Raw genomic sequence first — 15,668 nt, forward strand, 5'->3', positions numbered from 1 at the left:
ACTTTTGCTCTAAGCAAGTATAAATCCAACCATCTTGTGAAACGACATTTCATAAGGATCTTCTAGGAAAATCAGAGGAGTTTGTATTGATTTATTTGTGTCAGAAAAGTAACAGATACGTTGTGATGTAGGTAAGTGAACCAGGTGAGAAACGGCAAAACAGGTGTTCTAATCCAGGTTGACTGAGGAGTCTGGGCCCTTTCCTGTGCTGTATTGGTTCCTGGGATCCAGGTTCAGTAAATGGACTGTTTCTTACAGGCTTAAGCTAAACATAGATTTCTAATCCATTGATTCAGAGAAGAAAATGCCTTTCTTTGAAAACCTTCAAACTTTAAGTTTGCTAAATCTCCAAGCAGACTTTTTAATATGATACAAGCTTCTCACTCCCCCTTCCTCATTTGAAAGGCTCCCTCTTCTGATTACCATTCACCACCAACTCCTGCCCCCGACCCCCCAGCGAAGTGAGAATCTTTGCTTTGGGGAGTCGTCATTAATGTGTGGAGGTGTAATTCCCTCAGCTGTGTTAGTAAGGAGCAAAGGTGGGTGACTGTGAATAGAGTTGGAAAAAAATAAAGTTTGAAAAAAGTATTTTTTAAAGCTTTTTTCACTGATCGTTGAGGTGCTGAGGCCATTTTGAAAGGTTCTTTTCTTACTGTTCTGAATTGGTTAAGTTCTAGGTTTTTCTTTTTATTAAAGTTGCCTCCTTTCACTGTGGGGAAATGTTTCCATCTAGTGGCTGCCGCAAAAACAGTTTGTGTACTTTTCATGCATTCCACCCAGGTGTGTTCTCGTCCATTTTCTACATTTTCAGTCATGTTTTAAATCATTCTTTCAACGTCATTTTTACTTCCTCAAATTCCCATCTTAAACCTTTACTGAAGTCTTTCTGTAGGCTGTTCCCATTCTCATTCATCCGCATCAACAATTATTTATTGAAAACTTTTTTCTTGTCTGTGTTGGCACATGTTAGGTAAGTTTAAAACAGTCTTTGTCCATTAAAGACTTAAGATCTATTAACAAGTGCTTTTTAACATTCTGCTGTTGTGTAATCTTGTACTACTGAGTAGTACTATCCAATTTCTCTTTGTAAATGTCTTTTAATCCAGAAAACTAGAATATTAAAAGAAATTATTTTTTTCTCATTCTATGAGACGTATTCAAGTAAGAATCAAAGACCTCTTTTGAAAAAGCAGTCTTCATGGCATGTTAGTTAGTAGGATTAAAATGAACGTTGAAATTTAGATCATTGTCTCATACCTTCTGTAATGCGATGCATACTATTGTGTTCAAGATGAAAGACTCTAGAATAAACCGTAGATTAAAATTCTCGCTCTACCACTTACTGTGTAACTTTGGGTAAGGTCCTTAATCTTTCTAAGCTTTTCTGCCTTCTTCTATAAAATGGATAAGGGTTGTTTTGAGAATTAAATAAGATGGTCCGTGTAAAGCACTTAGCATAGTATCTGGCACAGAGTAAATAGGCCATAAAATGATAGTAATTATGTTTTATATTGATAATTCTAATTCTTTCAAAAATCTTTAGGTACCTTCTAAATCATCAGATAAGACTGCATAGCAAGTAGTATGATTTCACTGTTTCGAAAAATAACCTGAATAGTTTAGTTAACTAATAATAATTTAGTTGGAGAGGATATAGACATACATAATTTTACCCCACTTTTAGTATATTTCATTCAGTAATGAAGTGGTTTGTCCATATTAATTTTCTCCTTTATAATATTTCAAATTGTAATCTTGCCACACAAGGGTTTTTCCTTTGTGAAATGTGTGCCATCTGACTTCAAACTCTAGTCAATACCTGCTTATAGTATAAAATGGAACTTCTTTCAAATAGGCCTCTTTTTGTAGAAATGGTTACAGGAAAGTCCCTTAACTATTTTATGCCATTTTCTTTCTTTTAGCTGATGGAAGTTTCTTGATTCTTATGTGTCTGATTAACTATGTTCTTTTTCTTAGGATTTCGTTGTGGAAACATTCAGTTCTAAAGACAGAATATAAACAAGAGACAGGTCAGGAGTACAAATCAGACAACCTACTCATTTCTCTTTGCAATTTCTCCTCTTACCTTTACTTCCTCTGTGATGCCTAGTGTGGCAGACTCTAACAGGCAGCAAAACTGTATCATAAAGTATCGGACAAGGAAATGTCAGTTGCTATTTTGTACATGCAAATTCTTTGAAGGTATACCGGTTCTTCCTGTGTTCCTTTGACCCCCATTTTAGTATTCTTTCTGCTTGTGTTGGGTTCCTCTTAGCTATTTGGAGCACTGTTAGAACATAGCCATAAAACTTGGATAAGGTAATTGGGAGGCACTTTTTCTCTGTTTTGATTGATGCCTTGACTTTCCAGTGGTATAGTATATAGTATATAGTGTAGTTTGTGGTTAGATGGTATCACCATTCAGGTAAGGTGTCCAGCGTGGGCCCTTTGCCTGTCCTTCTCTGCTGAAGTCACAAGTGTCTCAGTTGGGCTGTTTCATTCTTTTTCATCATAATTCTGTTGAAGTATCAGAGGCTGATATATATAGGTGAATGTCTAATTAAAACCTCAACATACCTTCTCATTTCACTGTAAATTTTTAAGAGTGATGTAGCTATTCTTTAGTTGAGTCCATACTGTGGGGGTTTTTTCCAGTGCTGTATTTAGTGTCTTTTTAATAAGCTGAAGAAAATAAGGATTCATACAGGCAAATTCTGATTTTGTAAATTCTGGCTCCACTGTTTACGGTCCCAGGGCTTGGAAACTGACAGTTTGCTGGGATGTTCTATAATTTGTCTGTTTACATATGTAAAGTGTAAAGTCACAGTATTATATGTGTATGTGCATTTGTGTTTACTTTTATGATTTGTATATAGATTTATGATATTTATATTTTGAACTTTTCTTTAGCTTTCATCTGCTATTTTAGGCTGATGATTTAGCTCTTTTGTGCTTGGGTTTCTCCATGATGATTATTTACAGGGATATTTTGGTGGTAGTTAATGATTTTTAATAATGATTGAAATTTTCAGAAATTTCAGAAAGCGTTAAATACTTATCTTTTTTTCCTCTTTTATCTCAGGCTAAAGTAAATGAAGCCGTAGAATGCTTACTGTCCCTGAAAGCTCAGTATAAAGAAAAAACTGGGAAGGAGTACATTCCTGGTCAGCCTCCATCATCACAAAGTTCAGGTTCAAGTCCATCCAGAAGCTCTGAGCCTCGTGGTCCAGAAACACCAGAAGCCAAATCACTTTTTGACAAAGTAGCTACTCAAGGAGAAGTAGTTCGAAAACTTAAAGCTGAAAAAGCTTCTAAGGTTAGTGTGGTGTTATGTTTGTGTGTTTTTGTTTCTTACACTACAGGCCGTTTTCTTTGCCTGGAACCCTTTGTGTCCCATCAGATCTGGCTAACTTCTACTCATGATCTCGGTTCTCAACTCTTTCATCTTGCCTTTTAGAGAAGCGTTCGTATGACACTGCCTTTCTCTGACATAACACTTAAATCGTTTAGCAGCTAGTTTAATTGTTGAGTTGTCTGTTTCTCTCTTGTCTGTAAGATCCTTGAGAATAGGGACCTAGACCATATCAGTGCCTGGCATACTGTAGGCCCTCGGTGCGTACTCTTTGTTTGACTCATTCTCCTAAAGCTCTGTCAATCTCAAACGGCAAGTTTTATCTTGAGCTCTAGTATAGTGTGCGCTAGTTGTATTATCTTTATAGGAGGAGGATTTGTTGGTACCGATTCAGATGAGTGAAAAACAATAAGTCGTTATAGGTTTTGAAGTTTAACCAGTAATATAGAAACTTGATTACTGTCAGTTTTTATAACTGTGAAATGTTCAACTTACGTAATTTAATGACTCAACTTAAATTACCGTAGAATACATATTATGTCCTAGTGCTTTCTAATAGAACTTTCTGAGATGATGGAAATGTTCTAACAGTTCTGTCCAGTACAGTAGTTACTAGCCGCAAGGGCTGTTGAGCCCTTGAAATGTGACTGAGGAACTGAATTTTAAGTTTTATTTACTTTAATTTAAATTTAATCGGCCACATGTGGCCAGTGGCTATTCTTTGTTTTGTTTTTTTGTTTTTTGTTTTTTTTTTAAAGTTTAATTTTTATTTATTTATTTATTTATGGCTGTGTTGGGTCTTCGTTTCTGCGCAAGGGCCTTCTCTAGTTGCGGCAAGTGGGGGCCACTCTCCATCGCGGTGCGCAGGCCTCCCATTATCGCGGCCTCTCCTGTTGCGGAGCACAGGCTCCAGACGCGCAGGCTCAGTAATTGTGGCTCACGGGCCCAGCCGCTCCGTGGCATGTGGGATTCTCCCAGACCAGGGCTCGAACCCGTGTCCCCTGCATTGGCAGGCAGACTCTCAACCACTGCGCCACCAGGGAAGCCCAGTGGCTATTCTTTGAACAGTGCAGTTATAGTACAGTTTTTTAGTCAGTATTTTCCAGTTCTGTTTCTGTTTCTCATGCTCTTTTATTCATTTTCAGTAGTGTGTATTTGACATTCTCCACCCCGTACCCCATACCCTCTGCCTTTGTGTTTTCAAATCTGCTTATAAAGCGTTGGACATTGGTGCTGAGACAGTGATTTGAATTAAATGCCCTCTTCTCTTTTTCCTCTTTTATTAAAGGATCAAGTAGATACAGCTGTACAAGAACTCCTTCAGCTGAAGGCACAGTACAAGTCTCTGACGGGAGTAGATTATAAGCCTGTCTCTGCCAATGGGGCTGAGGAAAAAGATAAGAAAAAGAAAGAAAAAGAAAATAAATCTGAAAAGCAGAATAAAACTCAGAAACAAAACGATGGCCAAAAGAAAGACTCTTCTAAAAACCAAGGAAGTGGGCTGTCATCAAGTGGACCAGGGGAAGGACAAGGGCCTAAGAAGCAGACCAGGTAATAAAACGTGGAAACTTCATTTGAAGTGAAGCAAAGTTTTGGATGAAGTCAACTTTTAATTATTTTTTTAAAAAAACAAATTTTGGTTAGTTTGACTATCACATTAAATTGGAGAATGCTAAAGGTATAATGTCAGCAGATAGCTTTTGTTCATTTTCTGTTTATTTATTTAAATAGGTAACACATTCGTTTGCTTGGTTCAAGAATCTTAGAATATAAAAAGTTAAGTGCAGTCTCACTCCTATGCTTCTTTCCCATCTTCCCAGTTCCTCCTACCACCATAATGAATTGGTAACCACTGTTACTAGTTTCTTCCGTATCCACTAAGAGATTTTCATTTGCTTACACAAGTAAAAACAAATATATATGTGTGTGTATATATATATATATTTTTACCCCCTCTTCTTCCTCCCTTGTAACACAATTGTTAGCCTAACTGTACGCATTGTTTTGCACTTCAGCAGATTTTTCAAATGAAAATCTTTTGTGGGGACTAAACGAGAACTTTGTTCTCAATAGGTTTTTAAATTGGTTAAATATAAAACAAAGCTGGTTTAAAGACAGCACTGTGGAACAGATGGTGTTTCAATATCTTCTAATCCATATGAACAATATGATTCCCCCATTATCCACATCCCAAAATTAGAGTGAACTTTGTGATGTTCACTCTAAGCTGAACCTAAGTTAGGCTGTTGTTAGCAACTACTGTTTAGAGGTACTTTGGTGTTAGATTTGTTTAGCTGAATTTCAAATTCTGCCTCTCATCACTCACAGTATACACACAGTGTCTCCTAAAACAAGAGAATACAACAGTTATTTTCTTGCCCATTGACTGGGTGATCAGCATTATAGAATAGTAGAAGTGAGAATAGAACTTCTCATTTTTTACCTTCTGACTGCTTGTGAAAGGGCCAGATTTCATGTAGGCATTTTGTTGAGATGTATCAAAGTGAAACAACGGAGAATTCAGACATAAATACATTAAGATTTTAAGCCAATAAAGCCTTGTTTGTAAACTCTAAAAAGATGTACCTTTTATAAAACATAACTAATGGGTAGATTTTTCTATGTGGATCATAAGACCACAATTTCCTGAATAATGGTTGGTGTTTCAATAAAAAGATTATTGTCTAGAATAGTTTTCTTTGATTTCTTAGAGTTTATTGCACAATCACCATCATTAATGACTTCAAACATTTTTTTTTAACATCTTTATTGGAGTATAATTGCTTTAACAATGATGTGTTAGTTTCTGCTTTATAACAAAGTGAATCAGTTATACATATACATGTGTTCCCATATCTCTAGAATAGTTTTTTATTGCAGATCTAATTTATTTTGGAAGCATCTGTCTCTGCAACTTTTATTTACTGTGGTTAAAGGAAAAACTTATAGAAAAAAACCTTACGTGTAAGGAGATATATATATATATATATATATATGCACACTTATATATTGACACATGTATACATATAGCCATTGTCTTTACTACTTTTTACATATTACTTTCAATGAGACACTGATCTTACTAACTATATTTTTATCTGGATTGAAACTGGCAAAAGATTCTTTTTATTTTTTAGTGAGAACACTATGTGAATAGGCTCTGTCTTTGCTACCAATACATTTCCTTATAAAGAACTTTGTAAAAGGAATGTCTGCATTAAAATCATAGCTTTTGTTACGCTTATTAGCTTTCCTAGGTTTTGGTGGATAGCATCACACCATCTTTTAAGAGATGATTGAACTGTTTTCTAGGTTAAGAACATCATGGGAATGAATATAGAAGAGATATAAATATAGAAATAACTCAGACTGAAGAAAAACCAAGCTATTTTGAGGTTTAGAGGTTTATTTCCATTCAACCACAAAGCAATTGCTGGATGAAGAGATTTGTATTTTATTTTTTATATCTGCAGGTTGGGTCTTGAGGCAAAAAAAGAAGAAAATCTTGCAGATTGGTATTCTCAAGTGAGTATGGGTTCAGTTGATTTTTACGTTTTAAATTTCTCAAAGACTACTTTATATTTAGATTCTAAATCCAGACACAAAGTAATAATGCATAATGCCTTTAATAGTACATAGCATAGTCATGTAACATGTCAGATTTCAAAGCAGTGTCACAGAAAGGATTGAATTGAGAAGTAGCCCTATGAGATAGTCATTGTTTGATTTTTTTGTTTTGTTTTGTTTTTTTGGTGAGGTAAAGGGATTAGCGCTAAGTCACAAAATAGTAAAACAGCAGAAGCAAGGTTAGAATTCAAGTCATCTTAAGAATTGAGAGCCCTGGTGTTTCTCAGTCTGGAATGACCCATTCTACACGCCCACTGAGAGGATGCACCAGCAGAGGAAGCCTCCAGACTTGAAGCTTGGCTCTCGCACTCTTGGCACTTATACTGTAATTTTGGTTCAATTTAGGCTTCATAGACTGTATTTTTCTTTTAAAAAGGTCATCACAAAGTCAGAAATGATTGAATACTATGATATAAGTGGCTGCTATATCCTTCGTCCCTGGGCGTATTCCATTTGGGAATCCATCAAGGACTTTTTTGACGCTGAGATCAAGAAACTTGGTGTTGGAAACTGCTATTTCCCCATGTTTGTGTCTCAAGGTGCATTAGAGAAAGAGAAGACTCATATTGCTGACTTTGCCCCTGAGGTAAGTTAGCCTGCTTTATTTATTTTTGCAGTTTTCTGTCATGAACTCAGAAGTATATTTTCAGTTCATACTTGAATAGTAATTTAAAAGGCAAGTTACTGCAGCCAACTTAGAGAAATGTAAAGCCATTTAAAAAAAAATTAGATTTCTTTCATCAGGGCAAGTCATGATTCTTTTTGTTACATTCACTAATTAACTGGCTTTTACTTTTCAGTAAACATTATAAAGACAGTAAGTATCTACCTTTTCTCACAGTGAACAGAAGCAGTTATTTTAACTTGCCTTAATTGATATAGCAAAACTTGAAACAGAGATTTGACTGTATCTTTGCTCTTCCTCTGAAGTGCTGTTTAAAAAATGTATGAAAAATGATTTCATCTTACTAGGTTGCTTGGGTGACAAGATCTGGCAAAACAGAGTTGGCAGAACCAATTGCTGTTCGTCCTACCAGTGAAACAGGTGAGGATGGGCCTTGGAACACAGGAGAAAAGCTCATTGAACATTAGAGACAGCTTCTAGAGTTGAGTCTCACCTTTTATTTTGTGATATTTACAATCCTTACTGATGATACCAAGTTTAATGAATGTTGATGAAGATGAATGCAGACTTAAGTGGCGTAGAATTTTATTCTCTGTACAGTATTCATTGTGGAGCTGTTTATCATTAGGATAAAGATTTTTTTTAAAGCACTTTTAAATCATTTTTGATTTCATGCTCTAATTTTTCAGAGCTTTCCAAGAAGTTTTATTCTTGGAATAGTTTTTATTCTTGGAATTGATTATAAAATTGCAAACACTAATGTTTAATGCCTTATTTTCTTCAAATTAGTCATTTTAATATTACATTTACATTTATATAGGGTTTTTATAGGTTACTAAGTGATTTCATTTACACCTTGTATTACATTTACACCTTGTATTATTCTAACAGTAGTGTAGTTAGGAAGGTAGGGACAGCTATTGTTATTTCCATTTTGCAGGTTAAAAAAAAGATCTCTGAAGGGTTAAATGATTTTCCTAAAATTGCACATAATAAATGGGAGTACCTCTTGGAAATTTTGAGTCTTTGGGCTTGTCACTGTCTCCAGAGGGATTATCTGTCTTTAGAGTTAAGGATTGTTTGCTTTTTATTTGATACTTTTAGCGATACTCTTGTATAATAGTATAATGATGTATTATTAAAATTATGACACCAGCTTTTTTTCACATACCAGATTGGCAAAGTTATATTTTGTTTTACTAATTATAGATAATCCTGAATAGGCTATGATAAGAAAGGCACCTTCACTTAAATTAGCAGTTAATGGCAAGAGGTTTCAGACCCTGGGTAGATGCATCAGATGGATTTAACCTAAATTCTGCTTCTAATTCTGGATTCAGCAAGTGGTTTAACTTCTCTAAGCTCAGCTTCCACGTTGTCAATATTGAGATTATGTTATCTATTTCATGGGTTGAATGTGAGGATTGAACAGGATAATGAAAGGAAATAACTTAACATAGAACACAGTATATACTATAAGATCTTCACTTAGTGTGTTTAGAAGTAAAACAGCCGAAAAGCTATCAAATTAAATGTAAATCTCATTGTGAAGAAAATAAAATACGGTCAGTTATAGGCGGACTTATTCCCTTGACTAATTCGTTTGATGAAATACAATACCATTCACTTACCTGCACAAGCACAGCATTTTAATTCCTATTAATTATGTTTCCTGTTTAACGCTAACCAGCCTTCAAAGGGGAATAAAACCTTTAGTGACTAACTCTGCCTGTATTTTCCCGTGTCTTTTCAGTAATGTATCCTGCATACGCGAAATGGGTGCAGTCCCACAGAGACCTGCCCATCAGGCTCAATCAGTGGTGCAATGTGGTGGTAGGTGCACACCCCTTCTTACATTCTTTCATTTTTCTTCTTATTCATTTAAAAACACACACACACATTTTTTTTTCTTGTTTTTATATTCAAAGGATTGGGAGTATGGAAGCATTTTTGAAGTATTTTGGATTACAATTATGATTTCTTATTACTTACCATATAAAGTTGTTAACCAAAAATTGAAAAGCTCTCTCTAAAGTTTAAATTGTGTTCTTGCCTCTTCCAGCGTTGGGAGTTCAAGCATCCTCAGCCTTTCCTACGTACTCGTGAATTCCTTTGGCAGGAAGGGCACAGTGCATTTGCTACATTTGAAGAGGCAGCAGAAGAGGTATAACAGTTGTCTTCCATATTAATTATGTTCTAATTCTTTGTCCAGGCTGTGCTTTTTCCCCCCCCCTCTAGCTGTAAGTAATGCAGTGCTATCTATTTACATAGTAATCATTCAGTAAATAACTGTAAGTTGAAATTTGGTCTGATCTCAAAATGACATTAAAAGATAATTTCCTGGTATAAATTATTTTGTTCCTTAAAGTTTATGTATCTGTTAAAAGAAAAAACAAGTCAATTCAAATGTACGTGGACTTAAGAAACTGCTCACTGAAATTTTATTAGAAAATGTGCCGTTTTAAATTTTCAGATGAAAATAGTTTTGGACTTCAATGTATAGAAGAAATTATAATCCCATGGGTGAAATTAATTATTCTTCAGGAGATTTTTTACCTTGGTTACTGTGTATCTTTCATAAGCATTTATTTTCTCTTATATTCTAAAGTTATTTATATTTAAAAAAATTATTCCACTTATTTGCATACTGCTTTGTTGAATGTTTTAATAAATTCACACTGGCTGCTTTGACCTTTCCATAAAAAAAGATTTTTATTGTTTGAAGTGCTTTTCCCACCACAATTAGTTTTTTTTTTCTTTTCTTTTTTAATACATTTATTTATTTTATTTATTTTATTTTTGGCTGCTTTGGGTCTTTGTTGTTGCTGCGCGGGCTTTCTCTAGTTGTGGCGAGCGGGGGCTACTCTTCGTTGCAGTGCGCAGGCTTCTCATTGCAGTGGCTTCTCTTGTTGCAGAGCACGGGCTCTAGGCGTGTGGGCTTCAGTAGTTGCGACATGTGGGCTCAGTAGTTGTGGCTTGCAGGCTCTAGAGCGCAGGTTCAGTAGTTGTGGCACACGGGCTTAGTTGCTCCGCGGCACATGGGATCTTCCCGGACCAGGGCTTGCACCAGTGTCCCCTGCACTGGCAGGCAGATTCTTAACCACTGCGCCACCAGGGAAGCCCCACAATTAGTTTTAAATAGTACAGTTTTTATAGATCTATCATCAATAAATATACCATAAATTTGAACACTTTTCATTTAAAACGTTGTTACAGGTTTTGCAGATACTTGACTTATATGCTCAGGTATATGAAGAACTCCTGGCAATTCCTGTTGTAAAGGGAAGAAAGACTGAAAAGGAGAAATTTGCGGGAGGAGACTACACAACTACAGTAGAAGCATTTATATCTGCCAGTGGAAGAGCTATCCAGGTATCAAACTGCTGCATAGGATTCCTAGGTGACTGTAAGCATAGCCTGTGGGCAGATCTGACAAGTTTCTTCTGTCGTCAGAGAAGTAGACTCTTAAAAATCAGTATATCACATGCTTTCTAAGGCCGTATTATAATTTCAGGCTAATCTGTCCCATTCCCTGTAAATCTCCAAGGTCAGTTAAATCAAGGCTTATATCCTGAATTACCAAAGCATGGATCTTTTAAAAACCTTTGTAATTAAAGTAACTCCTATAAGAGGGGCTGCTCATAGCTGTATGCTACTATATATTTTTTGACTAATCTTCGTCTCTTTGTTTTATCAGTTATGCTTTAAAAACTTATTTAATATAAAAAATCAGGGAAGATAAAGCAGGTCTAGTACCATTTTAAGGTGTGTGATCTTACAGTAATTATTTTCAAAGGCATTAATAGGTTATTAAAATTAAAAGATGTGTTTCTCTGTTTTAGGGAGCAACATCACATCATTTAGGGCAGAACTTTTCTAAAATGTTTGAAATCATTTTTGAAGATCCAAAGACTCCAGGAGAGAAGCAATTTGCCTATCAAAACTCCTGGGGCCTGACAACTCGAACTATTGGTGTTATGACCATGGTTCATGGGGACAACATGGGCTTAGTATTACCACCCCGTGTAGCCTGTGTTCAGGTAAGGAAAATATTTCTGTTTATCATTTCTTTTATAAAATACAAGCCATACTTAGCGAAGAAAATTTTAAAGTGTGATTTTTTTTTCTGAGTGTCATTCAGGTAGATTTCGCTGATACAGAAACAAGGTAGAATACAGTCTAAACCTTGCTATTGTGTAACTATGTATATTATTTGTGTTACTTTTTTTTACTCTTTTAATTTTTTTACCTACTTTATAAAAGTTTTAGAAATTATTTTTTGAATAATGATTTATAATAGGTTAAATGAAAAACAAATGTATTTAACATGGACAAACAATATGCAGCTATTAAATAGTTGCTAGATAATCTGCGTAGATTAGAAACCATACAAGTTGATGTGTGTGAAGGTTCATAGTCACTAGGCGGTTTTGACTCCTGGATACTAGGTGGTGATGTGACTTCATTACTTCCATATACTGCTCCTTTGTATAAATTTGTGATACTGTGCTGGATTCTAGGTGGTGGTTATTCCTTGTGGCATTACAAATGCACTTTCTGAAGAAGACAGAGATGCTCTGATTGCAAAATGCAATGATTATCGAAGGCGGTTACTCAGTGTTAATATTCGAGTTAGAGCTGATTTGCGAGATAACTATTCACCAGGTTGGAAGTTCAATCACTGGGAGCTCAAGGTAAATTCTTCAGTTGCATATTTTACTCCCATGCTCCCAATTTGGATTTTTGTTACGTTAGAATTGAAGTGATCGTGAAGACCTTGTTTATGGTTAATAAACCTCATATGGTTGTTACTAAAATGTTTATATCAAGAATTCATAAAATAAATACGTTGTTTAAATAGACTATCAGAATAGTGGTGCATGGGCATCAACTAGCTGTCATTGTTACAGCTAATCAGAGATTAATTTCATACTTGGTTTTTCACACCACATTGTTTCACAGCAGTTTGTTGATTTTTATTTTCTATATTCAAGGCTAGTCTAAATTCTGGTTTAATGTTTTTGATATAACTTTTATTTATTGCACATTGTCATTAATAGATGATCTGTATTCTTTATTCCATTTTTCAAACTTCTGGGATTTAACTTTTTTCTTACGATGAAACGGGATCTTGTTAGAAGTAGCAATTAGGAGTCAAGAATTTATAAACTCATATGACAGGCAGTAGATGAGAAGGTGTAGTGACATTGCAGCTTCAGTCTTTCAAATATGGAAGCTCAGTAATACTGGGATTATTCAGTGTACATGTCGGGTTCCCAAAGTTGCTAATCTTTATCCCTTTATTTGTTTTAAATGGCCCCTAAGATAAATCTCTGTGCTGAAGAATAGTAGTTATATTGATACTACTTTCCTTTTTGTAATATATTTTTTCCTTTAACGAAGGAAAAAATTTATTACTCTCTTACCTTTAATGAAGACTTTAAAGGTGAATATTTTCTCTGTAATTTCCCTTTAATTGCAGTCTTTTTTACTTACTTTGAAATAGTGGTTGTGTGATTGCAGTAATACCTTGCTAAACCCATTTGTACTTGCCTGAGGTACCAAAAAGAAACCTGTTCCTTGCTACTAGCTGGATTGAAAGGGAAGAACGAAAGTCATGCACACTTACTTCTGTGTCTCTCCTCTTTCCCTTTCTCTTTCATCTCACTCCTCCTCCTCGGACTGACTTGCCTTTGTCCCTGTCCCTCTTCTTTGCAGTACCCTGGTGAACCTGTACCGTGTGGGGGAGGCACCTTAGTATGGCTTGGCTCCGCTGCAGCGTCCTTGTCTACAGTAGTTAGGAAAGAAAACAAAGTTCCGAAGTGCTAAACTTGGGGCCGAAAGTTAAAGAACAATGAGAAAGAGAGTTCGTTAGCTAGTGAAAAGTACTGCTAGTGCGTTTAAGGCCAGGAATTTCCGAGGAAAGAAAACAGTTTGGGAGATCTAGATGCATATTTATTCGATAGTGATTCACGTTGTAAAGTGTGTGCACGTGTGTGTGTGTGTGTGTGTGTGTGTGTGTGATGTATGTATTGTGAGGCTCACCCAGATTAATAAATGAGGTGTATGGTTTGGTTGCCAGACTAGGACCCAGCGACTGACTCCCATAACTCTTCGTTAGAAAATAGGGGAAAATAATATGAGTGAATTAACTACTTTTTTTTTTTTACTGTATTGAATGATTAAGATAATTTTGTGTTGCTGTTGAAAACCAAACAAAAAACAGGAGTCCCTTATAAGTAAATTCGTAACTAGTTACTTAGAAAAACCACCAACAGAATACATGCCTCTTGTATGACTCGGCCTCAGATGATCTTTCCACTTCTGTTTTCCGTTATCCCCTCTCATAGGTCTTTTCTCTCTTCTCAGTCTATTTTTCCACCTCTGTGTCTTTGCTTGTGCTGTTTCTTCCACTTGGGTTATAAAATTTTTTACCATGAAACAAACACAAATTTACAATAAAGGAAGTACAGTACAAAAATTTTTTTCCCTGCCTGAACCATTTGAAAACAAGATGCTACCTTGATGCCCCGTCACTCTACAACATGTTCTCCTGTATAATCACAATAACGCCTATAAAATTAGGATGTTAACATTGAGATTTACTGCCATCTAATTCTAGGACCCGTTCAGGTTTTGTGAGTTGTCCGACTAGTGTCCTTCATAGCAGAAGGATCTAGTTCAGAATTAATGTGTTGCATACAGTTATCCTGCCCCTTTAGTCTCTTTTAGTCTGGAATAGTTCCTCAGTTTTTCTTTAGTTATCATGGTCTTGACATTCCTCACTAGCTTTTTACTTAATTAAAATTTTTTATGGACCCATGGTTTCTGAGATTATTCAGTGGGTTATAATCTGTTACTATTATTATTTATTTTGATGCTCAAATTTGTCTTTTGTGGGACCAGTAGGATCCCTTAAAGCTAACTTTTGTGTTCTTTAGCACGTCCTTGCTTTTTGGCAGAAGATCTTGTAGGGTTTATCTTGTTCTCTCTCTCTTCCCCAACTCTGCAATTAGCCATATCTCTAAGAAGCCCTGGTTCTTTTTAAGAAAGAATGGTATTTAGTGCGGGTGTGCCCATCACTTTTGAGCTCTCACTGCTTCCAAGCCTTCTCAGTAGATGGGGCTACAGAATGCGTGTGCGTGTGTACATACACACACACACACACGTACGTACATACTCACATGTATTTACATCTGTTTTTCTGTATCCATCTATGTTATTTGATAACCGTGAGTTCACACTGATACCTTCAATTCCAGTCAAAACCCACGTGACCCCATCTAGTTTTCTCCCATTCCATATTTTAACTCTCTTCTCTGACAGTGAAAAACCTAGCTCCAGTTGTCCTTAGTATGTTTATTTGATCGGTCCCCCTGTGTTCATCCACTCTCTCATTGCTGTTGCCACCCACTCCCCGGCATGAGTGCCCTCCTCATCCCTCATGGGCTCTGACACCCCGTGCCAGGCTCTTCTCCTGTGAAGATGCCTTTTCACCCAGCTGCAGCTTCAAAACCTTGCTCTGAGCTGTCCCAGCTCTCCCCTTTTCCAGTACAGGATGTAGTTCTATTGCATTTTATTGTCATGTCTTTTTAGTTTCCTTTAATCAGAAGTAGTTCCTCAGCCTTTCTTTGTCATTCGTGGCATTGACATTTTTGTAAATATAGGTCAGTTATTTTATAGTACGTTCTTCAATTCTGATGAATTTACTCATTAATTTTTGCCTTCTCCAGTAACTTTTCTTCTCTCTTCCAACTGAGGATAGTTTCTCACTTTCGATTTTCTGTACTGATTTTTATTATTTGTATGCATGCCTTATTTACCCTGCAAAACATAAAGCTTCTTGAGGATAGGATCTCTTTCTTATTCATCTTTTAAATCTCATTGCACTTAACACTGTTTCTTACACATGCATGCATTGCATGAATAAAGAAAACAATAAAATAATGTAATAATATATGATCAGAAACTCGGGCGGTGGAGCCCAGCAGTCTGTGCTTTGACAAGCCCTTCAGCGATTCTGATGCTCAGGGTAGAGCAGCCAGAGCTAGGGCTTCCCGACCA

General features: G+C 36.0%; 1 protein-coding gene across 2 annotated transcripts in view; it reads left to right on the top strand.

Annotated features, from left to right (window-relative positions):
* The window catches only part of EPRS1 (glutamyl-prolyl-tRNA synthetase 1), a 67,965-nt gene that overhangs the window by 44,274 nt on the left and 8,023 nt on the right, over window positions 1-15,668 (top strand). For both annotated transcript variants that reach the window (XM_036841345.1, XM_036841356.1), the window contains 10 exons: window positions 3,083-3,316; window positions 4,641-4,903; window positions 6,826-6,877; window positions 7,356-7,565; window positions 7,952-8,024; window positions 9,358-9,437; window positions 9,667-9,768; window positions 10,821-10,976; window positions 11,447-11,644; window positions 12,125-12,298. In XM_036841345.1, the coding sequence (XP_036697240.1) occupies window positions 3,083-3,316; window positions 4,641-4,903; window positions 6,826-6,877; window positions 7,356-7,565; window positions 7,952-8,024; window positions 9,358-9,437; window positions 9,667-9,768; window positions 10,821-10,976; window positions 11,447-11,644; window positions 12,125-12,298 (1,542 nt within the window). The remainder of the gene's footprint in view (window positions 1-3,082; window positions 3,317-4,640; window positions 4,904-6,825; window positions 6,878-7,355; window positions 7,566-7,951; window positions 8,025-9,357; window positions 9,438-9,666; window positions 9,769-10,820; window positions 10,977-11,446; window positions 11,645-12,124; window positions 12,299-15,668) is intronic.

The sequence above is a fragment of the Balaenoptera musculus genome, chromosome 1, assembly GCF_009873245.2.
Source record: "Balaenoptera musculus isolate JJ_BM4_2016_0621 chromosome 1, mBalMus1.pri.v3, whole genome shotgun sequence".
In the NCBI taxonomy this organism is placed as follows: domain Eukaryota; kingdom Metazoa; phylum Chordata; class Mammalia; order Artiodactyla; family Balaenopteridae; genus Balaenoptera; species Balaenoptera musculus.